Consider the following 26,995-nt stretch of genomic DNA (forward strand, 5'->3'; position numbering starts at 1 on the left):
GTAGCACCCATCTGCTCGATGGTCACGATTCCAAGTATCTGTAGTGAGTCACGATTCCAAGTATCAACTTAACTAGCTTTAGTAACTTATTCTTTCTGAAGATCAGGTCCAAGGTAACATCTTGTCTTTCAAAAGTCCACAGATGTTCCAGCTGAACAGGTGAAACAGAGAACTAAACAGAGAAGTGCCAACACAATAGGCTCTACCAATTTATCTGGCATAGCTTGAATAGAAACAAATCAAACAACCTTTTTATTTTCAGTAATATGCGTCCATAATTGTGTACAAAATCAAAAGGTAAGCAAATGTGTACAAAATTCAAATTGTTCTTGTATAAAATTTCCAAATGAAGTCATTTTAAAACTTGAAGCCACACAAGAAGAACCAAACTGCCTGCTAGCCACCTATTTCCTCCACTTCATGTTGTTTGCATCACTTGGAAAGATAAAACAAGCTGTCAGCATAAATCACAAACATTTTTCACTGTGACAATCGTAACAGTATGCCAGTCTCCCAGCAACAGGCAACTAGGAGGAGAGGTAATTAAAATGTCAAAGTCAAGAAAAAACATTCTTCTGAATTTACTTTAAGAGATCAACTACTCCTAAATACCTGAGTTTGAAGTGGGGCTGGGGAAGGGCACTGTTTAAGGTGGCTGAGGTTGCTTTTTCTAGAGAAGTTGAAATTAACGCTAAGCACGGGTCTTGCCCACAAAAAGACAAATGTTCACATTAGTATATCTGACAAACTGATGTACTGTACACATTGAACTCTAATAGTCATCCTGGCCAAAAAACTATGGACAAGGAACAAACGCTAACGCTTAGTGTCCTTTTCTCAAACTCCTGTATGTTCCATGTTAGCTTCATTAAGAAATAATAAGAATTTTTTGGTAACAGGTTAAAAGCAGTAAGTAGTAAAAGTAACTTTTTGTTACAGCACTGTGCTGTACTGACAATTCGTACAGTAACATAAACAAATATACCACAGTTGCCTTTAAGACAGCTGGTTAAAATCAAGCAGCTGAGGTGTCTGGTGAATGATGGTGTTGCCCCTGAATACTGTCCCAGGTCATACTGCATGACCGCAGCAGAATACCTTGAAAAGTAACACACAGGTTGCATAAAAAAATAATTATCTCAGTTTCAAGAGGTGCCACTGTAAAAAAAAACAAAAAACCCCACATGGCTGTTGTGACATAGTGAATTAAGACATAACTCTCAGATATAAAGGACCTACATTTACAACACTGGTTTAAATATTGAAATTTTAAATTGGGATGGTAAGTCCTAAAAGTTGGGCCATATTAGTGATAAGTGAAAGGATGCTGCATGGTATCTACAATCACAATTTTTAAAAATGTACACTACAAACTATAAAAAATAAATCATTTTACAGAACAGTTTCTATACAACAGGTGGGAGAGATTATGTCGTGCCCCAGAAATCCTTCCTCTTCTGAGCTCGTTCCAGTATCTGAGATGCAAGCGAGCTAGATGCTGCTGAGCGAGCAGAAATCTGAGACAACCTGTCATCTGTGGGGACAGCAACAAGGGAAAAAGTAAATAGGAAGATTAAATATATATATTAAAACACAGCTGACATTCATGGCAGACTTTGAAAGTGCAAATGTTTTTATGCCCTCTTTCACAATGGATGATAAAATAGTACCACAATACACTTTAATTCTATTACATGGTAACTGACAAGCTGGAGAAGAATCTCACTAGAAAGCTACTAGGATGCTAGGTAAGTTTAAGAGAGCTACATGCCCAACTCTTGACAAACTCCAGAATGAGACCCCTACTGTCACCTGGGAATTGCCCAATTCTCCAAGTCATCTTTACATTTACTCTCCTGTGTCAGAAGACCTCAGAAGTCACTCCTCTCCCACTGAAATCTGTACAGACTAGGCTCTGATAACGACATATTCATGAAAGCAACCCACCGCTTCAAGCAAAGTGGAGAACCTTATAATAACACATGACTAAAATATCAGAACCTATGTTGCCAAAAGAGCCCTTCTGTGCCAAAACCAGCTAGTGTGCCACACGCTGTTAAAAGAAATGTGCCTTCTGAAGAAAACAGGAAGTTTAACACAAAGACAACAAAAACCATGCTTTAAAAATGCAGTTTTGAAAGATCTTCCTTTTGAATACAGGGTCCACTTCACATCCAGCAGAACTCTTAAAATTAAGCAGCCTGGATGCTGCTTCTCAGATAAAGCACAACATTATCTTCTTTAACATCATCATTAAAATGTTGCTACAGCTCTGTCAGGATGCTGTCTATGAAAAATTACCTTAATTACACCCATTCTCCTGTTGGACACACAATGGATTAAAGAGAACTGTATCACTACTTTCCAGATCCCCCTACCAACAAAAAAACAACAAAAAATTCCACAACTCAGTCCTAACAGGACCTGTATTTCATCAGTGTTTCAATTAACTTTTCAGTAGCATTTCTAAATTCTTGAAATACAGTGACCCAAACAGCCCGTAACAGGCTCACACACTATGCATAACAACTATATTCCCATGTATGAGAAAACTGCTCACTGCACTTCCACAAACAGACGTGTCATTGGATTAACTCCCAGGGTTTGTGAACAAATATGGGCATATGAAATATCTGTGAGCTGGCCCATTGCACCTGTTTCCAAAAGCTCATACATCATCACTCAGCTCAGAGGAAAAAAAAAGAAAAAGAAACAGCAGTTACAGCATTTAATCTGTGCGCAGCAAGCTTGTGGGAAGCTGCAGAGTACTATAGGATTTTGCGTGTTTTATGTAGATACACAGATGCTTGGCTGAGCCATCTGCACAACCCACACATTTTCCAGCCAACTGCAATGAGTAAAACAGAGAATCAGCCTGAACCTTGGTTAAAACCAAGGAGCAAACAAGCGTAAGGGGTCAAGAAAAAAGCTTTTGGTTGCTCTGGGGTATATCTATAAATAAACTGCAATCAGATATAAGCTTGCTCTGCCCATACTCTAATCTGAACCAAACACAAGTGATTGCGACGAGGCACAGCACCACACCAAGCTCAACCTCATACACCATGCTAAGAAACAATGTCTAGCAGCTCAAGCTAATGAGGCTACAGTACCTCTAGTTGACTCACGCTACTGAAAGAGTTTATTTGTGTCTGCCCACAAAAGGGCCAAGAAGATGCACTGGTGGGCTGTGCACTGCACCCCAGATTAAGTTTACAGTAAGCAGACAAAAAGGACAAAACAGCAATCAGAATAACAGGATGCCATAAGTACCCCTAATACACTGAGCAGAGGAACAGGTGTGAAAATTAAAGTCAAAGGAATCATTTTATGCTGCATATCTGGTGCTGAAGTCTCACAAGCAAAATCTTTATCTTAAGATTTTTGGTACCTTTTTTAGTTGCATCCAAAGTTACTGCAGCTGCAACCTAGGCTGTGATCATTTTGCAGTTTGCTTCTGTTGCTATCAACACAAAGGCTTAAAAAATGTGTTGGGGAGGAAACGATTTTAGGTATGGAACTGAGCAAGCTATAGTAACCATATTGAGCCACAATTGTCTACTTAATTTTCAGCTGCATTTAATGGTTTATCCATACTAGAATATACCTTCATATTCATACTTCAGATTACTACAATGAACATATTCAAATTATTTTGATGAAACAATGCAGTAGTTATTCATGCAAACACATAAACCAGTATTATTTACTGCATTCAGAAACCTCTTACATTAGTGTAAAAATTAAAATTAATCTAGGTAATATACACATGATATACAATAATACTTTGGGACAAGAAATACCTTCATCATTACAGTTTCTTTCCTGAAGGGGTAACTGGAAAGATCTCGTGTTTGGATTGCCAACATTCCCTAAGACAAAAAGTCAAAGGCACAGTTTTGAATCATTTCAAAATAGACAAAGGATAATACTTCATTTTAGAACATTTTAAAATGTTACAACATTATTTTCAAAACATGAGTCTTATAAATAGCAAACATACCAAAAAACTCCAGGAGACTCCTTTACTCTAAGCTGAGGTAAAATAAACTTGCTCCACTGTGTTCTTCTCAAGGCACCTATCTATCTTTGGTAGATGCTGCAAGTTACTTAGTGAACTGGACTCAAGGTGCAGAGCTAGAACACAGCACCAATTCTAACCTCTTTCTGAGGAGATTCTCTGGATTTCACCATCCCACTTAACCTGACAACTACTTGTTCCATTCTAGAATTGAAATACTACTTTAGTTTAGCTAATCTTTCTAATAAAAGGACCAAGAATTGTGGGACCTTAAGCAGCTACAGAAAGTCTTTCTGGAATGGAGACTTAAGCACATAAACTTTATCTTGACTAAGGAGTGAAGGATTATTTTCTTTATCAAATTTGTGTCCCCAGTACCCCTAAACATTGTTAAAAATCTTTGAAATGCTCCAGCACAAATTCCTCCTCAGCGAAGAAATGGCTTTCTCAATATCCAATAAATCTTTTATACATTACTTTTTTGTTTCCATATCCTGCAGAAATATTTAAGGAGCTTATCTCTCAGAAATCCACAACTCCTGCAAAATAATACCACACTATAAAGGTCCCCAGTTACACACTGCTGTTGGTAATTGCAGCTGGAAAAGTGTCACAGCATCCAGTTGTAGCCTAAAGATTAAAAATTACAACTGTTCATGCTAAACCAAATTATTCTCATAATGAGTAAGTACTTATTGAAATTAATAAGGAAAAATTGAAATTAATAAAACAATCGACCACTAGAATACAATGACATTAGTGGAATCTGAAACTAAGGTGAAGAGTTGTGCACACTTCCTCAGCAAGACTAAACATATAGCAGAAAAGCTTTTGTTTACAAACAACACATTCTTTGTAGAGTCTGTAAGGCAACAAGCTCAGCACTCTCTTGGCCTGAATACTGGACAGTAGCCATTTCCATCCAGCAGCACTCTAACACAGCCAGTTACTACACAAAACCCACCATTATGCTGGAATTCTGGATCCTTGAGAGTCCCTTGAATACGACGAGAGGGACTCCAGCAAGGCACAGAGCAGCTTTTGTCTGACTTCAGCACAGGAGGTGTAGAGGAACGCTCTTGATGAGCTGAAGCAAGAGGAACTTGCTCATCAGAAACACTGTTAGGAGACCACTGATCCTGCCTAAGTGGCAGAGGATCCAAAGTTCCCAGCCCAGCAGGTGGAGAGGTAAGGAGTGAAACAGCTTCCACTTCCACGTCAGGCTAAAACACAATAGAAAGAAAAAAAAACCAAAACACAAAACCCACAAAAACCCAACATCTCATATACAGCCTTCCAGTACAGATCCTCACACGTGCAGCAAATGTTGGCTTTACACTGTTACACTTGTCATGAAGGTACTGGAAGAATAAGTACTTCAAGCTTGCAAGACAGCTTAAAGAAAATCTGCTCCTAATAACGAATGTTTAACATGGTTTGAAAGTAATCTACTCAGGTCAAACCAAAAGCTTATTTTCTTCAGAGCAAAAAAACGTGTTCTTAGATTTTAAGCCAACATAACCAACTTTTCATGCAATTGTGTCTGCTTCTATTACAGAACTTACTACAGAGGATGCATGCAGTGAAATGCTAGCTGTCTTTGTAGAACTCAGACTAAGCACAACTTGACAAAAAAAACCACAAAAAAACCCAACTCCTAAATGTTTCCATTTTTCTTTTAGTAACTATGCAAGCTGCAAAGTAAAAGAAGCACTGAAGTAAAGCACAGGGAGAATTAAATTATTATGGCACATTTACCTATCTTGTACATAGGCACTCAACCTCTCTTTCTTAAATTTCTTTCAAGTCAAGGAATCTGGAGCTGTGCTCTATGTCAGTGGCAAGCTACAGTAATATTAATGAGGAAATCAACAGCTCCTGATGGCAACTTTTTTTTTAGAAACAGATCCTGTGCATTTAGCAGAAAAAGCCAAAATGGAGCTCATCCAAATCTCACTCCAATAGTCTCAACTCCTTTGATTGATACCCCCCAAAAAATTATTTATTCAGACATTGGCCTTTTTTAGTCACAGATGCTGAGAATTTTAGAATAGTAAATGACAACTCAAGAAAAAGGTTCATTAAATAAATTATTCACAATTACTTAAAAAGCACATTCCTAAAATGCATAATGGTAAGTCTCTTTTCTGGCTCACCCGGAAGGACCTTCTTTTTGAAGCTTCTCTTGCACCTCGCTTAGCTGAAGAAGGGTCTGTTCCTAAACCTTGTGTTCTCTGCTGTGAAGATGAAGACTTGAATTTAGGAGGAGACACTAGAATCGCACCTCCTATTGTAGTGGAGAAGATGAAAAATGCTTTATTACCTTAAATAACCTAATAAATTAATTCATACATGTCTTTTTTTTTCTTTACTTCTTGAAATACTGCTTTGCATTTAAAAGTCTTTTTACCAACAGCTGGGGTAGTGAGATCATGATGAGTCCTCTGAGCTCCACCAAGTGCTCTCAGCTTTGGAGTAGGAAGCCTGCCACCTGTCCTTGAGGATACAGAAGAAGAATCTGACACAGCTGCAGAAGAATTCAATACTAAGGCATTCTCACTGCAAAAAATGAGAAATTATTAAAGGATTAACTAAGGACTCAAGAGTCTTGCACTCAAGCTCTTTGTTTCTAATACATTCCTACAATGAAGCCTAAGGCAAGACAGTTAGGGCCATAAAACATCAACAGCTAAAACATCTGCTTGCAATGGGGAGTCCTGGATTCCAGTCCTTGAGCCTCAGTTTCTGTATTTTATTTTTTTTAATGTAACTGGATAAAATACATAAACAGTCTCAAGCTGCAAATTCAGGCTCTCTCTGTCCCAATAAACCTTGAATGTATTGCTGCACAGTAGCAGAGACTCACCAGGCGGGCTGGAAAGAGTACTCACCCAGAAAACCTTTGAACCTGGTTGCCACCTTAGAGGTGGGAATGTGGGTTTGACTCTTTTCAGTCAATGTGGTGGAACTGAAACCAAGTATTCCACATTTATGTAACCGCTCTAGCCCCCAGGTTATTAAATAAATCAGTACTACCACTTCTTTCTTCTTCCTCCAGATGTATTTCAAAAGGAGGTGGTGGCACACCCGCATTGTGCAAGGAACCTGATCCTATCAGTGCACGCTAGACATGCTCTGAGGACATCTAGGCAAAGAATGTCTCATTTCTAGCTCTCAAGCAGGCTTAGATAACATGCAAGTGTTAAGTTGCTCTGCATGGCCAAGTCCAGAGCATACCTCAGCACACACACAACCACATTGCAGGATGACAGAAGATCTTCAGTGTCAATCAGAGACACATCTATGAACTAGATAATCGCTAGAAACTTAAGAAGGTTTTCAGGATGATAGTTTTGAAAGCCTGCATTTAATTTCTGTTTGAGTCTAGCATCTCAATCTTTCTTTGCCTGGGTTTTGCATACAGGATATTATCCCCAAAGGAGACAATTACAATTCCTTACCTTCAATTTGTCCTGCAACACCAAAGATAAAACCCAATGAGGAATACAAAATGCTTAGATGGTATGGTAACAAGGGGCAAAGTTATTCAGATTTAAATATCTATCAAACTAAAATGTTGTTCTACCAAAAAAGGTATGCAAAACTTTCACAGTAAAAAGCCAGAGACTTCTGTAACTAGATATAATTTGGATCTTTCAACTGTTAAATACAGTACTATGCACTGTACTATGCACATACTGACTTGATCTCTCATTATTTCTAAATACCCCTCCACCTTTTTCCCACCTGTGCTCAGTAACGTAATCACCAGCGATTACTGGATGGAAGTTATTTTCTTCTCCCAAGTCTTTTATCTTTGCCCATGAATTTTTTTAAGGAAAACAGATGCTTAAGTACAAGATCAGCATGTATTCTACCCTTTCAGTCCTATCAATCCTGTGCTGTCAATTTGAAGCAAATTGTGAGCTATAATTTTCACTACACTTGGCTGCTGTGTAATGAACAGTCTGTTCTGAGAGGCCCATACTGCAAATTTTACAGTTTTGTAAAAAGCATTAGAATTGTTCATGCTTCTACAAACTTCTGTCTTGCAAGTTAGAAATCCATTATTCTCAATGACAGATCCATTTCCATCAACCAGCTCAATGTCTTAAACTTTCTCATTCTTTATCATACTGTTAAAAACAAAAGTAGTGTCACAACAACTTACACTTTCTTAAGTAAATATAATTAAAAAACAAAAAACAGTTAACCTACAAATTTCTGAGGTGTTAGAGGAAAAAATTATATATATACACCACAAAAATGTTCCATTTTACCCTTCCATTTTCTTATCTTCATTGGCATCCTTATTGTTTTCTTCTAACTGCTGAGCCACCACTGCAGATTGTTCATCTTGTTTTTCTTCCTCTTCCGTTGATTGCCGATTCTCCCTTTCTTCAGCACTTTCTTGTTCACCCCAAACTAAACGTCTTTTGACTGGAATAGTTAAAGCATGTGGCATGTCTTTCTTCTCAGTGCTGTCCTGGTGTGGCTGTTCTCTGGAATCAGGTTGCTGCACCATTTTGGGGCTTGGTGCAGTCTCTTTTTCAGAAACTCTAGGTAACAAAGAAAGCAGTGTTTCACACCATTGATTTGCATGACATACACGTGTCTATGTAGAACACATTCATCCAGTTCAGTCCTTTGCTGAAAGTACAGCTCAGATATTAAAAAGTGGTACAGTTGACATGATGAATGGTTAAATTTCCACTAAAGTTTTAATTTATGTTTAAGCACAACCCTTTTTCAAACTAGATTCTATGAAAACTCTATGGATTACCATTTCCAAAAATGTAATGTAAAATTAGGGCTCTATTTCCAATTTAAACAACAAGTTGGATTATCAGAAGTGCTCAAAAAATAAGTAGTTCCTTGCATAGGGACTGTCTGATGTCACAATTTCGAAAGCCAAGCAGTTTAGAAGACTCCTCTTTAGGTACAACTTTTGAAAGTCTTAAACTCTCAACTGCTCACAGAAATCAGTGCAAATTAGACCAGTGCACAGAAATGAGATCACTAATAGGATCTGTATTTCACAGGCAAAAAACCAAACCAGTAAACCAAAAAATTTACAGCATCCTTAATATCACACATTCTAGTGTAATAAATACTCTTTTACATGTCATCCCCCAACCCTTATTAGAGCTACAGTCATGCAAATGGGTAGGTCTCTCACATACACACAAGACGAGTAGTGTGCATACAGCAGTTTAAGTGGACTACAGACAGAGGCATCCAAGGCACTGTTTTTAAATATCAGATCTCAGAGAAGACACAAATGGCTTTTTTTCCCCTCCTTGCTTCAGCAATAGCTGTCTGTACATTTTACTAAAATACTAATTTTGAATTTTCCTAGCAATGGATTTATTATCTGCCAATTCTGATGGCCTTCCAAGAAAGGAGAAAATGGATGTACATCATTCCAGTTCCGAAGTCTTCATCTCAGAATTGAACAGCGTCTAAGACTCAACCACAAGATTAATTAATCCTGACAAGAACACTGATAACATCTGAGTAGGCAAAGCATAGTTCATATCATTGCAGTGCAAAGAAGAATATTACTTCAGTATGACTCAGTGCGAAATTCCTCCAGACTTGATGAGCCTAAGGTTGTCACACTAAATATGCATTTGTGGAGAATTATAAAGGAGTAACTTTCTCTTCTTTCAGAAGATTGGACTGTGCCTCATTTTCAATTTGAGCACACATCAACTGATGTATCTGTGAAAAGGTAAATGCCCTCAGCTGTTCTGGAGAATTTAAGTATCACAGAATCGTAGAACAGCCCGGGCTGGAAGGGTCCTTGAAAGACCATCTGGTCCAACCTTCCGTGGGGAAAGGGAGCCTAGACGAGATTATTGAGCACCCTGTCCAATAGCATCTTGAATACAGTCAAACATCCAAGATCCCACAGCTATGCTAAGCTTATATTCAGCATTTTGCTCTGTTTCAAAGCTGCAGAATAATAGGCAGGAATGACGACCTTACCCGGCAAGATCTAATGCTCTGATGTTGTTGCTGATGCCTTCTTCTGAACTGGAATTTGAGGACACATCCCAAAGACTGTTATTATCGGACAGGATCTGATTGAGATGGTATCGGGAGAAGTGTGTTCCCTCTACTCGTTGCCTGTAAGCCTTTGCTCTTTCTCGAAGCTCTCTCACCTACACATCAAGGTTTCATAAATTGCATGCCTGTTTAAAGTTTACTAATAGGCTATTATAAAGTATTTGCATTAGCTAATAGCAGCTAGAGGAGAAAGGCAAGTTACTCATAATACAGAGCCACCCACAGCACAAACATTGCATGCCACAGTAAATGCAACAAAAGGAAAGCAAAAATAACAAAAGTGTATATTTAGTAAGCATGTTTGAGCCATGAAGCCAAAGCAAAATTGTCAATTATTCATTCAATGAGCACAAAAAGTTATGCAGCAACTATAAGTAAGTTTAGTGCTGAATTCTAGTTTTTCCATCAGCGCTCAGACACAGTGGTCAAAACACTGAAACAGGAACTTAGAAGCAACCAACCTCCATATACCACATGGAATTTAGGGTGTTTTGAGATGCCTAAGGAGAGGAATACAGAATTATTTAAAATTTTCTTATTTTTCTCTCAACACTGTATTATCACCCTTGAAACTTTAATTCAGTCTAAGCAAGAAATTAAATGCTAAAAACCTGTCAACATAGCTCTATGCTGCCTCCCTGAGATTCAGGAAAAAGCTGTAAAACAAATACATCAGCACTGGTATTTCACCAGTTTTTGCCAAGCCTGAAGAAATTAATTTAGATTTCTAAGCATTAACACTCAAAAATACATTCACCACCAATTTATGATTATTTCAAGTCAATAGGTCTATGTGCATGTTTAATACTGTGTTTGTATGCTGTGAACACCGCAACTGTCTCTAGCTACATTAATCTTTGTGAGAAGCTGATGATTACATGAGAACTCTTGGTGCTATTGTATGTAAGACATAATATCAAAATCATTCCTTCTAGGCTATCAGTAACTGTAAGAATGAGACATAAAACTGTTCAGATGTCAGGTTTAGTCTTAAAAAAATAAAAGTGACAAGCCCTCTCTTTAGACATTATACTGCTGATTATACGCTATCATTTTTATGGTTAAAACTATTTAAACACTCACACTGTCTTGTGTCCTTCACCCAAACACAATTAAAGTGCAGGAAGAAAAAGCAACAACAAAACTTTTATGTTTAAATTATTAAAAATAACTTTGTGATATTGTTGTGTGAATTCTGGCTCACTAAAAAATGACTCACAGGAAATAAGTATTTTGTCAAAGAGCAGGAAAGTAATACTGACACTTCCTCTAGCACATTTTCATAGCATTTCTTATTTATTCTTCTTTCATTATAGACTTTGCATCGTTCTTTCTGCAACGAACAGAGTTAGTGGGCCAAATTCAGCTAAACCCACTAAAAGCAACTGGATGCAGCAGATGGAAATCCACTTAGCCCACACCAGCTAATGTCCCACAATTTGACCCGCTAAACTTCCAAAGAATAGCCCATTAAAAATATATGCTTGTCATTTTAAGAGGAGAGTTTAAAGTTTGAGGTGCAAGTGATTTACTGGATTATTTGCTTTAAGTAGAAGAATGAAAAATTAATTATCATAGCCACAACAGAAGGAATATAAATCCAGAGCAACAAGATGCTGCAGGGGGAGGAAGAATACTGTGTCTCCAGTGAATTGTGAAGAAGTACAAAGGACAACCGTCTCCTTCAGTGACTCAGCAGGCAGCATCATCTCAGCAGGACACAGGCCCCAGAAAATCCTACTGTGATTATGAATTGCCCGCATTAATTTTTCAAAAGCATAATTCAAAGAGATTTTTTCATTCAACTGCTGAAAAGCAACCCTTAATAATATATTCTAGAGTAGCAGTCTAGGAGTAATCACTACGGCTAAGGTCATACCAGGATTCTATTATGGTATTTGCCTGTTTGGGCTCAGAACTTCAGAAAGTCTGCTTTGGACCCAAAGTTACCCATGTGCGGTCCCAACTAAGGGAGAAACCAGACTGGATCAGTCAGTGCTTATCATCTAATCACTTATGCTAAGCGAGAGGTGTTCTGTGTGCACCTTTGGCAGGGGTGAGTCTCAACAACCCACCAGACGTAGAGGTTAGATACAGCTTTGAAGAACATTTCTCTTCGTGTCAGTGCATTAGTATGGGAACAGGTATGGAATCATATAGAAACCAAAAGGACTGTTGGGCAGCCTATACTGTGAATGGCCAAAGTACCCTTGTTGCTTTACAATAAAACCAATGCGCTTGACGCTTCTTTCAAGTTATGTGTACTTTCATTAATCTGCTGTTAACATATTTCTCAAATGGCTAGATTCTTTCTTATGTCTCAACTGTGAATGAAACATTTTATTCAGTCCTACTATTTTAGCCATGCTGGAACCCATCTTGTAGTTCTTAGAACAAAAATATTGAAAATATTTTTTCTACAAAAAAAAAAAAAAGACTGGCCAAGAATCAGGTCTATCAGGATTTTTATCCTTACATTAACAGAGGTTTTAAGAATTAACCTTGGTTTTCTTCCAACCTGCCTTGAAGATTGGAAAATTCCAAGCTTTAACCTTGCTCTTTGCTTTCACTACACCCACAAAAAGCTTCTTGTTAAGAATTATAACCCTCAGTGATACATATAGAAATATTAACAAGACAATAGCAAATTAAAAAAACTCCATGTAGAAAAAATCCCACACACTAACACATTTACACAAGCTAAATATTATTCTTTGTCCACTAGCAAAACTAGTTTGATATGCTGTACTGATTTTGGCTGGGATAGAGTTAAGTTTCTTTATAGTAGTTCCTACAGTGCTATGTTTTGGATTTGTGCTGAAAACAGAGTGATAACAAAGGGATATTTTAGCTATTGCTGAAAAGTTCTTACACAGCATCAAGGCCTTTTCTGTTTCTCATACTGCCCTGCCAGCGAGTAGGCTGGGAGTGCACAACAAGTTGGGAGGGGACACAGCTGGGACAGCTGACCCCAACTGACCAAAGGGATATCCCATGTAATATGACATCATGCTCAGTATATAAAGCTGGGGGAAGAAGAAGGAAGGGGGGACATTCGGAGTGATGGCATTTGTCTTCCCAAGTAACCATTACACGTGATGGAGCCCTGCTCTCCTGGAGATGGCTGAACACCTGCCTGCCCATGGGAAGGAGTGAATGAATTCCTTGTTTTGCTTTGCTTGCGCACACAGCTTTTGCTTTACCTATTAAACTGTCCTTATCTCAACCCATGATTTTTCTCACTTTTACCCTTCCAATTCTCTCCTCCATCCCACTGCAGGGGAGCAAACAAGTAGCTGTGTGGGGCTCAGCTGCCAACTGGGGTTAAACCATGACATATGCTCAGAGGCATGTGATTTAAAGTCTAAGAGACAGGAGAAATTCAGGTAATTCCAATTATAAAAGTCTCTTCTATATGAACTCTATATGAACATACTAGGATCTAATGTAGGTATGCGTACATAAAAATGTGTATGTAATAAAAAATGTGTATGTCATCTAAGCACATTTGTCATCAATAAAATATTATTATAGTCTTAAAATGAATTTGGCTCTTCCAGCTACCCAGCACAACTCCTTCATTTACAAGGCCCTATAATCCTAATAATTCTTTTTTGAATTCTTCATGCCTACTGCCAAGTGACTTCTTTCTAGTTTCCTGCAGTTCCTTGTCAGCAAGAAAATCTCCATGGAAAAGTCAGACACATCCAAAACACTTATCTACAGTGTGGGAATTTCTTGGTTTCTCATACATTCTAATTAAATGCCGCATATATTTACTTCCTACATCTCTGAAACATGATCCATAAAGGATCCTGCCTAGTAAAGCAGAACATCCATCCTCCACTTGCAGTCTTCTCATTCTTTCCCTCGACTGTACTGTGGTGACTCCTCCCAGCTGGCTGAGCCGTGAACACAATATACTCCAAGGCAATGCGTCCCTTTCCTTTTACTTGCCTATCAGTCAGTTGCTCTTGAAGCTGAGCGCTGCTCCTGACTGTTTTGAATGTTACTGATGCAACACCCAGTCTCCAAATGAAAGTCTTACATGCCAGAAAAATTACATAATATTCTACACAAACATTCTCTATACCACTTAGGCTGCATGCAATAGTTGAGAATATTCTACAACCTTAGTTACAGTAAATCTAATGCATATATCAATACATATCAAAAATAAAAATATTGCTTGTTTTTATTCCTCTAACATCCTCTTGAGGCTGTTTTCACAGAATGGATTATCTCATGCATGCATACATAAAATCTGATTATGAATCATCGCATACTACAATATACTTTAAACTGAGACCTATTTCTCATGGATTATTTTGTATATATTCAATATATATTTCTTTTTGCCTAAAAAGAAAAAGAAAATTACTTGCTAGATTAAGTCCAGTGAGAAAACACAGAGCTGAATGCTACCACACGACTCCTGCAATTCTCAGAGAATGTTATTTTCAAAATCTCAAAACCCAACACCCTAGAGCCATCTGCTTCAGTTCTACCTTCCACATCAGCTTGGTCCCAACGGATGAGGAAACTCGGATTTCCAAGTATTTGCCACACATTTAGCAGCGCACGGTGTCTCACAAAGGCTCCCTCTATCAGCTGGGAGAAGCCCAAGTCAATTCAGTGAAATCTGACAGTTGCAGAACTAGCTCTAGCACTTTCTTAGCACACTGCTAACGGTTTTCATTTACTTGACTAGTTCAGGAAATCATACTCAATAATCCTGCTAAGAAAGCCTATGGTCCTGAAGCTGTTCAGCATTTTCAGACTTCTACCAAATCACTTCCTATACAGTATAATACTGAGTGCAGTTACTGAATAAACTACAAGAAAATACTTAGATTGGCTGAAACTTGCAAGAGAAATTCTCAATTTTATGTTGTGTATAACTGAATTCAGATGACTGCTTTGAATGGATTCAGCATGGCAAGCTAACAAACTAAGCCTGACTATCAAGCTGACCTAGGCTGACATGTATGTTGGCCTTTTCCTTTTATTCCCTTGGAATCTTCTATCATCCAATTCTGCATTTTGAAAACTTCTGCTTGTTAAAACTGGGCTGAACATCAACGCTGAGGTTATCTGCTCCAAAAGACTCTGTTCTGAACGATTCTGATTGTAAGGGAAACAAAACTCCTCCTTCTCTTTGGATGTCACATTAATATATTCTTTAAGTGACACCATCTCTTATTTTTTATTGCTATATATTATACTGACTTGTCAGAACCTAATCGTCTTTGTATACTCACCTTTGGGAGCTTGAGTCATTAGCATTACAATCTCAAAACTATATCTTATAAACAACACAACTGAAATTTTTTGCATCTAAAAATCAAAATACAAAGCATACGCAAAGCATACGCAAAGCATTACGCTTCAGATTTTTTAAGAACACTCACCTGGTTAGGAACTTTAGTCCTAATACGAGACCAAGCTCCATCTTTGTAGAAATACTGGGATGGAGACAAAAATTTTGACCTATATTCAGTGTTCATCTTCCTAAGAAATCAAGGATGAGGAAAGGAAAAAAAGACAGAGTAAAGCTTGATATCCAGAATATTCTTTAAGAGCACTTTTACAGTTATATCAACATTCATAAGTATACATGCACTTAAATGCCAGGGCTGAGATGTGAAAAACGCATGCTTTGAAACACAGCTCATCCATACCAACACAACTAGGAAAGCTGTGAAAAAGCTCATTCACAGTTGGTGGCTCTTCAAGTAGTTACTCCTGTTGGTATTTCCTCACAACCCTTCTGCCAGAAGCTTCTGCCCTGACAGCCAAATCAGCAGAACATAATACACACACAAGCCTCAATTACTTCAATGCAAAATGCAGCATCTTGGTTTAAGTCACTGATGAAGGTGCATTTAAGTAAAAATGCCTGGTTTGGCACTAATGTGTCAGAGACATCTCCTTCTATGAACTCCACTCTAAAGGCACTCTGCATATGGGTGAGGTGAACTGTTGTGCCTAGAAACATCTGACTACCAGAATAATGGTCAGTATAATTCATCTAACTATGTCCTACCAGCTTTGATCTTCAAAAGGCCTCAGTACTTGAAAAGATGGATTTATTCTCCCTTCTACCACACACATACATACACAGAAAAATTAACATCATCTAACCTATAGCAGGCAATAAGTAATACTTCAAGTCCTTAAGCACTGAACTGTGGATTTATCAGCTTAAATCTAAAGAGATTTTTGGTTTTAATCTTGCTTCAGAACATTACTAACTTTATTTTAATATATTCAGCACTGGGTGAAAAAGCCCTCTTTTTCAGTCCTTCTTCAGAAATAGATCCTAAAAGCCTGAAGTCAGAGAATAAAATGCACCTTGTAAAAAGAAAAATACCAAGACAACAAAACCCTTTATATTCACAATTTCTTTCCACATGTCCCTTTCTTTTAAACTGACAGAATTCCTTCAGTTTTGGTTGCAAAACTAACCGATTAGCTCAAAAAACACATCACTGCTGTGCCTTGATCCCAGTCATTCTGTTGCAATAGTAGGCCATGCCATGCAGCTTGCATACAGAATTACAGTCCTGTCTGCATATTGAGAACTTGCAAATTTTGACAGCTATTTGCCCAGTGACTGTTGTCTTGTGCTACCACACTGAAGGTATAAGAAGCAGAAATTTGTCCTTAAATGAAAAAGGTCATAGCAAATGATCAAGAATTTTATACACTACTCACTGCAAAATTGACTACAATCTACTACATCAAGGAGCTATGAAAACCTAAGAGTTAAAGGTTTTAACTACACTATATCCACTCACTTTTTCATAAAGCAATTTTATTTAATTGAATTTCGGGTGATCATTTTGTAATTATCTCCCAATATCCAACAGCATTCATACCTAGGTAAGTCTCCTCTCCCATCTTTAATCTAATGCCTTAACACTGCCAGAAAGTCATGTGAATGAAAGCAATCACTGGGACACATTCAGCACAAAGACAGCAAGGACGGATTAATTTATGCATTTTAAAACCTACATCCATTCTGGGCTTTTATTTCTCTTGGCATACCTCAGATGTGTAGAAAATGGAAACATGAGTTCAGTTCCTGCAATGTAGGTATGTGGCAGAAGAAAAGGACACTTTGATAGCGCTCAGTAACATAGAATTTATTTTTATTTCCATGCTTGTCAGATTACCCTAAATGGGACAGATTTCTTTACTTCCCTTTACCTCATGTCTTTGCTTTCATTACTCTGGGACAGAAGGTGGTACGGACTAGAAAAAGCAGACAGCAAGTACAATCATCACAGTTTTAAGGCGTGGAACAAGCACAGGAGAGTAGTTTGAAAGGTGACTACAACTTCCAAGGCACTCGCTGAAAGTTTAGTAGCAGCACTGCACCAATTTAATTTAATTCATGTTACATCTATTAATAATATTATTATTGCATCAGAAGGTTCAACTGAACAAGTGTAATTACAAAGCTTCCACTTCTGCTGCCCGGAGAAGGGGATGGAAATTGACACCAGGTTTATATGTACCCACAATTTTCAATCCCAGCACTGCAAGGGGGCATCTGCCCCTGCAACTGTAGCATGACATGGTTAAAGGTCCATTGTCCATCATTCTAAGTATTAGGCTGCTGTACACCTATTCACTAGGCTAGGTTTTCCTATTTTATACATACCCACGACTTGTATGTAAAGAGAGGGGCTTTGGACTGATATGTTGCTTATTTTTTTGTTTAGGATGTTTCTGTTCTGATTTCCCTTGTTTTGCTGCATCTTCTGCTGGCTTTTGAAACGGTTCTTCCCTCTCACTCTAAGGCAAAGATAATTTTAAAAATACCACATTAGCTAACAATCTGAAAACCCTCATATTCCTTTTGACATCAAGCTTTTGCAAAAAGTTAATTTTATTTTAGTGTTAGCTGTTTTGCATATTTAATACAAACAAAAATATTACATTCCTTTGTTAATACAAAAATAAACTAGCAAAATGTGAAAGCTAAGATTCCAAGTGCAACACTCAGTTAGTTAGATGATCTATTTTGTATGCTTTACAAAATGAATTTAACATGAAACACAGAAATAAAATAATACGATACCTGTCCATTCTAACCTGAGTTGTGTAAGACTTAACATGTATATTTCTGGAATTTGTAATAAATAAAAAAAATTAAAACTCTTAGCTTTATCATCAAGCAATATAAACCAATTTATAATAAACAAAAAGGCAAATTTTTAATTTCCTGCCATTCTGGTTTATAAAGGGTCAGATTGACTTGTTCAGTTTTCACATCAAAGATTTTGTTTTCCTGTTTATTTTATCCTCTCGGAAATCTCATGCATAATTTCTGATTCTGCTAGAGATCTTCACAGGTATTGTTCAAATTCAAGGAAAAAAAAAGGAAAGAAAAAAAAAAGCTCACCAAAATCCCCCAAAACTTTTTCAAGATATTCATCAGATAAGAGATATTGGTATAAACAAAAAGCGTTTTAGACACTTTCACCAAAATTCCCTTCTCATTCCTTCTCTTCCTTCACTTTATTAGCTCTCTTGGGAAAACATAACCTGAATTTCCAATATTAAAAACAAAGAAATACTTCCTGAAAGCCTCATGCCTTTCAAGCTTTCTTCATATCTGCCTAAAGAGGCAAAAGGGGACATAAAATTCCTCATTCCCAGATGAGATTTAAAGCACTGGGCATTAAATTTTTTTAATTATAAAAGCCTCCCAGCCAACAACATCTTTAAGAACCTCAGAAGTACCAATGGCTCAAACTGAGCCACAGGCACTCCTTGTTAAGCATGCGTTCTGCTCAGTGATGGTCCTAGTGAACATGTTGTTTGACAATGGCTCTTTGTTTTATCAAGGAACAGAGATGGGTACTGAAGAGACTCACATGTGGTCCTCCTACCCGAAGGATGGTTATCTAACCTGCAGGAATTTAGACAACACTACAGCCGGCAGCTTGCTACAAAAATAGACATTCATATGTCTACCTTGCAAAACACGTTAGCTGTCATGCCATCTAAATTGCTCTCACCTATTTTTAGAAGGACTCGGTCTGAAACAATTCCTTTTCATTAAATGTGTCTGGCTAAAAAGCCATAGCCATGTTTCCTAGAAGTCCACTTAAGTTTATCCAAGCTAACAGCAAGACAAGGAAATGCAAGGCCTCAGACAGCTGAATTACTTTCATAAAAGACATTTTAATGTTTTGAACTGAGTAACAGAGCCTACGTAGGCTACACAATGTCCTGTTATAGCGCTGTGCTAAATACAATTACTTACCTTTCAACTTATCAAGGCAAAGGCAAATGAATTGTAACCCTTCCTCCATGTTTCTTCAAATTACAACTATTGGGTGAAAACCAGTTCCAACTGTGGCATCTTCCATACATCAAAATATTTTTTTTTAATTCACACTATATCTGATTTATGAGCTCCAAAAATTCCAGACCTCCCATCCAGCCCTCTTGCATACCAAGAGACTACACTGGTACCAATGAGAGTATAAATCAGATTTAGATTTCAGAAACTATCCTAATGACTAAAAACAAAGTTTCAATTTAAAAAAAAAAAAAAAAAAGAACCCACTTGAAAACTCATAAATTAAGGTGACAGGAAAAACACACTTAAAACGTCATTGTCAACTGAACAAATGCACTACAGAAACTACAGAACCCACTACAGAAACCCCTAAGAGCAAATGGAGCTGTACAGTGTTATTTTCAGTCTTTTATAGCAAAACCACTACTGAGTCCAGTGTCATTAGCAACAGCTCTAAAATGTAACTAAAACATTTCAAAATAATCCCACCCCTGCATTACAGAAAAGAACAATCAAAATTATAGAAGTACACTAATGCCTTTCTTTTAGGGAAATATTTACTTGTCCACAAACCAGAAATTCTTTCTCTTCTGAACCACCTCTCTCTTGTGGACCCTTAACAGGAGGAGACCGTTTGACGTTTCTCTCATATGCAGTTTCAGAAGTAATTGCAGAAGACTTAAACGGCGGTATGGATTTACTTGTGTTGCAAATAACCTTTGGGGAAAGAAAACAAACAAACAAAAAAGAGTGTCATTTGCTTACCTTAAGGCTAAATTTTCAAAATCAGTTAACCAATTCATGCAAATACACTCACATATGAGCAGAGAGACAGTTGTGTACAAATACAGCATGTGCAGACTAATTAACTTCTAGAACAAACTGAAGAGAAACTTAATCTGATAAAAATACATGTAAAAGTGACGGAGTCAGACACAGTCAAACCTGTGGTCAAACGCTGTTCTTACTGAAGTTCACTAACAGAAGTTTTCTTTATTTGGGAAGACAGTTCACCTTCAGAGTTGTATGTAGGATCGTATTTTTTAAATGTATGCCATAAAACTTCCCTATGAGTCCTCAGTATACGTCAAGTCCATAAGTAACAGACAACTGTTCTGTGTTTTAGAACTGGATGCTTAGGGCTTGGTAATTTGAGCCATCCACTATTTTCCAATCAATACTGTATTATAAACCAAGGTAGAGAATTTGCCTAATATGTGGTCAGGTATCATCTCCTCATGGGGTGCTGAATTAAAAGACCATGTCATATGTCACAAGTATACATTTTCCCTAGCTTTGCTATGAGAGTTGAGGTCTGACTTATAACCTAACCTGGATAACTTTGATGTTTTCACAGAATCTCTTCAAGGGAAAGGTATTGTCATTATTCAGTATTCAGGTATATTCTCCATCATATCAATAGCAATCAAAAGAAAATCAGTTTGTTAATATGTCTAATTTTTATCACAAAACTCTAATCTTAAGTTTAGAACCTGCTAACTTTTATACATATTTAGATTTTTTCTAAGTTCCATTTACCTAAGGATTTATAGTGCCTACAGACTTATTCTTACGGCTTCTTATTCTGTATAAGCCGTGAAAAAAAAAGTTTGCAATTTTAGATTCCACAGACTTTCTTCTGAAATAGCACAATGTTCACAAGCATCAATAATGAAATTATCAAACTGATTTCTAATAGAATCAAATAGAATTCTCTATGAGATCTTCCAGAAGGTGACATTCTGGGACCTGCCTCTTCCTCAAATGGTCCTTTGGCTTCTATACTATTGTCATGCATTTCAGTGAGTTCTCCTTGGATAAGGGACTGCTGGGAAACAGATATCTCAAAGTAAGTCCACCTGCTTGGCATTCCAAAAAGAAAAAGACAGGAACAGTTTTTATAGTGATTGATCCTAGTTACCAACATTTATTGCCTCTGAAAGCTGTTACTGAACAAATCTGCTACCTGTGGGTAAAAAGAGAGAGAGCACCATCTGTAATAATCCCATGAATGTATATGCTCCTAGTGAAGAAACAGAAGACAAAATAAAAGCAGAAGTGTCTATTTTATACTCCAAAATGACCAAAAGATGGATTGAGTCTCCTAAATCCTGATCCCAGTAACAATGAATTGAAAACACAAAGCAGTCTCACAATCAGAGTTACTCTTTGTGGTCTGATTAGAAATAGCAGCATTTCCAATCCTACAAAGTCCAAAAACTCATTACATATATCAAAATGCCACAAGAGTGTCTTAAAATCAGAAGATTTCTCTTTTAAATATAAGCAGTTCTCATTAAAGAAAAAACACTACAAAGATATACTTTAGGGGCTAGAAGTATATGTGCACAGAGATGGAGACTGAGAATAAGAAACTGTGGTAACCCATAAAAGACCATGAGAATAAACAGTGAAACCTGAATGATTTCAGTGGCAAGACATGTTATTACAATACAGAACACCTGAACATTCATCTGTTGGTTAGCTATATATTAGAAAACATAAAAATGATAAAAATGAAGGGTAACATTGAGTAGGATCTGAGAGCTCCTAAGGTAAATTAATGCAAACAGAAGAAAATGGTCCTGTTAGAAAGGACGGAATACAACCAGGGAGAAGAAGTAATTAGACCTGACTACAATAATGAATCATAGGGAAACAAATCTAACTATACTGCACTTTTGCATACTGGAAGAAAAAACAAAATACCATGTAACAGCATTCAAGTTTGGACCCACCCCCGCCCCAACCAGAGAGGAAGAAAGGAAGTCTTGGAAAGTAAGCAACTTTGCTGATACATAAAAGAAAGTATTCATTTACTTTTTGGATTCTTTAAAGTTACCTGTTCAGCTGCAAGTATTGGTGACTTTTCATGAGGACTCTTCCACACAAATTGGCTTTGATATTCAGAATTTCTGGGGAAAGTATTTAAACGTGAAATATTCATGCCTGCTTTCCTCTGAAGGACTCTGTGAAGCTGACAATATAAAAAAGAAAAAAAAATTAACACCGATTGTTCCCTTTCCTAAATGTTTTCCAAGTCAAGTATCTTTCAATGCATACTTTCAAACCAATGGTTTGGTTTTTCATTGTATGAATTAAATGAATGCAAAGTACATTTTCTTGTTACAGCCAACGACCCCCAAAAGTCTCTATATTATTGGCTAAATCCTTGTTTAAATGAAATCAATAGGGACGGCATATGAAGGGCAAAATGCCTATTGACCTAAGTGGAACCAAAATCTGGTCTCAAAAGTACTGTTCTCCCAACAGAGAAGCTACAACATAGAAGAACATCAAAATACAGAACTAAGGAGAGACTTAGACAACAGGGGCTGGTGTATGTGTATTACTGTAAGTATCAGATTAGTAATTTTTATACTGGTCAATTAAAAATAAATATATATCTTCCCTTACCCCATTACTCATTTTTTCAAATTCCTTTTTTGGAGATGCAAATGCTTCATTTTGATTTGGCGGAGCTGCAGAGGGTGATTTCTTCATGTTGTTTTCTGCAAGGGCAAGAGCTGTTTCACCTCCAGAATCCATCGAATGTGACCGAACTTTTGGGGGGAGTCTGGGTCCTTCTGGCGTTTCAATTTTTTCCTGATTCACATCACTGTTGTTGTGGTCTGTGTGCAACTCTGCAGTCATAAGAGCCTCAGTTTCAGGTGGGTCATTCAAATCACAATCTGCTGTCCATTCAAAGGACTTCGAAATCTGTGGATTACGGTAAGGTACCCTTCTCTTGGAAATGAAGTTTGGTTCTCTTGTGATTCCTGAAAAAGACATATAAGGTTTAACAAAAACATTCTATTGAAGACATAGTATCACTCTATTACAAGAACAAACTGAAAGTTTATCATACAACTGATTATTAGAAAAAACTATTTTAGTACGTTTGAGCAATGACAGCTTATGAATTATGGGCACAGCTGTGAAATCCTGTCTTCCTTCCTATCTGCAAATGCCTTTCCTTTCCACTAAAGAGAGATGGGAACATGGTGCTCCAGGACCATGTTGTATAAAACCCTATAAAGCAAATATGACCACAGGACAATCTTTTTCAAGTCGATTCTGGGAGTTGAACAACAGCACCAAAATAACACAGACAGTGAAAAGAATGTGGTTAACACAGATACAGAATAACCAACCTGCAGTGATAAAAAAATTACCACAAACACTTCTCATTGCACATGCACAATATACCTTACTGAACAGGTTCTCACCTACTGTGACAGGACAATGACAGATCCCTATCCATCTAATACAACTGTGATTTAAAGCCATCTCAGATAGCTGGTGACTTTTTACAGTATGAACACAAAAACATTTCCAAAATTCTAAAAAACGCTATGTAACAAAACCAGGTATCGAGTTATTTTAAAGAACTGCTGGCCGTTACACGTACAGATTAAAATAAAATTACCCTATCATTTTAAGAAGAGGACTGAATGACTGAACACATTCAAAGCAGGAAATCATAATCCAACTGCAAAGTGCTCAACTGTGATGGACAAATAAGTGAAGGCCCCTAACTCGCTGAAAGAAACACTTTCTAGGAGAGAGAGAAACTCCTACCTCATGAAAAGGCAACGTAGAAAAAGAGAACACCCTACAGTGAAAGGTATACATAATGTCTGGATGTCAAAATACACATGCAGGTGGTAAGAAATAATTCCAGTGGAAAAACACTGGAAAAGTAGCAGGAAGGAACTCAGAGCACATGCAGCTCAACTTTTTGTGGTGATGTTCCAAGTCATTCTTAAAACTGCCAACTATGTGTTTCAACAGGAAGAACCGTAAGTTTAATTACCAAAAAAAATCTGCAAATCCTATGAGGTATCAAGAGTGACATTTGAAGATGCACATGGTTAAATGGCCAGAAAAGAGGTGGGAGTGAAAATGAATGCAAAGGTGGAGGAAAACTACACCAAGCACACACAAAAACACCGCTACAACATGAGGAGGAGCAGAAACTGCTGTATTGCTAGCTCATTACTTTATTGCAAGTCTTGTAAAATTTGCAGTTTAGTTCAACTGGAAAAGAAGTATAGTTTACAATTTTAAAAAGAAGTTAACATGTTTGGATGTTCAGGTGTTTCAGAATTTGGGGAAGTTATTCTCTTCAGTACAGGTGCCCATACACAGAACCATGTCCTAGGGAAAGCAAGGTTAAAGAAATATCTATTTTTGCAGTAATGGAAGAAAGCAGTAACATATATAAAGCATAATCTTTGGCAAGATTAAATTATTTATTAAAATGTCTAGTATCTCAACTGAAAACAAACCATACTCCCAGTAGTTGGTTCTTAATTACTAGGCCATAATTTAGAACACTTATATTGTAGGAATGAATATATTGGACTCTAATTACACAGATTGCATAGTGTGGTTGCACTGAATTGCACAATTTTGTTGATCTGTCTTGTGCCGCTACAATAATTCCTATTTTTTACTGCTCCTTTTCAAAGCACTGCACTTGTCATCACTCTGCAGCTTACTCCTTTTCCTCAACTCTCTATGGGCCTTTCAGTCCAGATGCTATTTTCTTTGTCTTCTTCTACTTTCCAATCCCACATTTTCCTGCATGATAATGTCTACAACCCCTAACTCCTAGACTACAGCATCACAAGTTCTTCCATTTAATGTCCATCTTTTCTTTTTTTTTCCCTAGTTAGCTGCCCCTGTAGGTCTTCATAAAAATTTTACTTTCTATCAAACTTTGCCCTAAATTAGTCTCCTCTTAAATACGGAATTTTACTTACTGTTTCCATGCACCACAATGCCTCCTTCTACATACGGGTTAACACTGCATCTGTGCTTCATGTTTGGGACTCAGCTTATGCTGCATTGTCAGAAACCACATATTTTTCATGTTTTATATAAATAGCACTAACATTAAAAGAAAGCTTCAGTGTAGCCAGAAAGAATATGGCATTCAAAAACCTATTCTAAATGATAACCAGGAATATACTTTTAACTGTATAAAGTGTACAAACTGCAAACACTACCAGTTCACTGTGGTCATGCACTCAATCACAGCAAACCTCTCTAGTCTTCCTGCAGCCCAGGCTCATCCTTACCAGAGCTGGCTCGGACAGCGCCAGGGTTTGCGATTGAGGGGGCAGCTTTCAGGGGCGCTTACCGAACTGATTCGACTGAAGTCCTGCCCACAAGGGGACGGGCTGCTGGGACGGGCTACAAACCTCTGGGGTTTTCCATTTGAAGTTTCTCTTATATTCACTCAGTCCCTGCAGCAAACAGAGAGGTGTGTGTCAAGTGAGTGGTGCATATTCTGCTTCGCCGCTTCTGTTGGTAAGAGGTCTCCAAGGGGAGAAACACCAACAAGGCCACTGCAGGATCCAGCTAAGCTGGCAGGTTGCTCTGCATCTTCCAAACCCACCCCCATCAAAGAGCAAAAACTACTTGATTGCTCTCCGAATAGCAGGGAACAGCATCGAACAATTTCATGCACCAGAAAGTATGCAAAAACTTATTTGTATCTTTAACTTAATAAAATTTCAGGAACAAATACAGCCTGAACCCTCAGTCACCCACACGACTGAACTCCTTCTGTCTTTATTAGCCAGCGCTCCTCAGCTCAAGGGCCTCCCCTTTCCCGCTTCGCCGGCGGCACCCCAGAAACGGTTGTACCCGCTCTTTCTGCCGGCTGCAGGGGCCGGCCGGGCCCGCCACCCCCCAGGCCCGGGCCCACCCCGCCCGCGCAGCGCAGCGCACGGCCCGCCGGGCCGCGCACACACCGCACCGCCACGGCCGCTGCCCGGGCAGCCCCGCGCCGCCTCACCCTGAAGCGCACGGGCATGGCGGAGCGCAGGCTGCCGGCCCGCTGCCGTCAACACCGCCGTTCCCCTGGCAAAGCCGCCGGCCCGCCCCGGCCCGGGCCGCCTCGCCTCGCCTCGCCGGGCGCCTGCGCGGCGGCCGCCCAGCGGGGGCGGGGAGCACCGCGGCCCGCGCCCGGCCATCGCCGCTTCCCCTCACGGTGCTGCCCTGGGGGGCCATGTTGGGCGGGTGCGGCCGCCGCCTCCCCTCACGGCGCTGCCCTCGGGGGCCGCGTTGGCCGGTTGCGGCCGCCGTATTAGCCATATTAAAAGCCTTTTCCCGTACCTGTGGCAGGATAACGGCGCTATATCGCCAGTACTGCGTATCTGGAGAAGGACGACGGGGAGGGGTGTGAGCCCACCAGTGTGTCACTCAGTAGTGTGGGGCACTTGGCGCTAATGCAGCGCAAGGCCAGGGGACATTGGACGCCTGGTTAAAAAAAAATCACATGCTGACGCTTGCAGCTTTATGTCGGTACAAATCCAGCATTTAGAGAAAGGAAAAATAAGTTCCCTTACCTTTCTGGAGCCTGTGTGATGGTGTGCCAGCTGCCGATCCTCCTTTGCCACCTTGCCCAACCTCACCACGTGGTCAGGAGATCCTAATCCGCCTTCTTGTTCAGATCGTCCCTCAGGGCTGGTTTTTTTGACTGCCTTCCCACTGCTAATCTCCATCCTGAATCTCTGACTGTATCAAAAAGAACTGAGAGGGTGGTAAAGCGGTAAGATAGATACACTAAA

At 38.6% G+C, this 26,995-nt stretch overlaps 1 protein-coding gene across 4 annotated transcripts; it reads right to left on the bottom strand.

The window, feature by feature from the left end:
* Window positions 1-26,684, bottom strand: MDM1 (Mdm1 nuclear protein). Of its 4 annotated transcripts, none has more exons than XM_072863227.1 (15): window positions 26,221-26,337; window positions 25,561-25,666; window positions 22,830-23,191; window positions 22,255-22,389; window positions 19,974-20,129; window positions 17,763-17,896; window positions 15,505-15,604; window positions 10,555-10,593; window positions 10,013-10,188; window positions 8,302-8,580; window positions 6,432-6,517; window positions 6,178-6,308; window positions 4,986-5,244; window positions 3,804-3,872; window positions 1-1,534 (listed from the first exon to the last, which is right to left on the bottom strand). In XM_072863227.1, exons 1-15 carry the CDS (start codon window positions 26,236-26,238, stop codon window positions 1,428-1,430), a joined length of 2,157 nt encoding a protein of 718 aa, XP_072719328.1. In that variant the 5' UTR covers window positions 26,239-26,337; the 3' UTR covers window positions 1-1,427. The 4 variants fall into 4 exon arrangements, with proteins under 4 accessions (XP_072719328.1, XP_072719338.1, XP_072719312.1 ...); XM_072863237.1 differs by lacking the exon at window positions 26,221-26,337 and adding an exon at window positions 26,541-26,684 and having other exon boundaries at window positions 3-1,534; window positions 6,432-6,580; XM_072863211.1 differs by having other exon boundaries at window positions 3-1,534; window positions 6,432-6,580.
* Between the last annotated feature and the right edge of the window lie 311 nt (window positions 26,685-26,995).

The sequence above is a fragment of the Ciconia boyciana genome, chromosome 1 (assembly GCF_034638445.1).
Source record: "Ciconia boyciana chromosome 1, ASM3463844v1, whole genome shotgun sequence".
In the NCBI taxonomy this organism is placed as follows: domain Eukaryota; kingdom Metazoa; phylum Chordata; class Aves; order Ciconiiformes; family Ciconiidae; genus Ciconia; species Ciconia boyciana.

Excerpts from the sequence above, each read along its gene's own strand:
- MDM1 (XM_072863211.1), bottom strand. Across the intron at positions 8,581-10,012 it reads AGAGCATTAGATCTTGCCGG|AGTTTCTGAAAAAGAGACTG; the intron begins GTAAGGTCGTCA and ends TTTGTTACCTAG. Across the intron at positions 1,535-3,803 it reads AAGAAACTGTAATGATGAAG|ATGACAGGTTGTCTCAGATT; the intron begins GTATTTCTTGTC and ends CTGTCCCCACAG.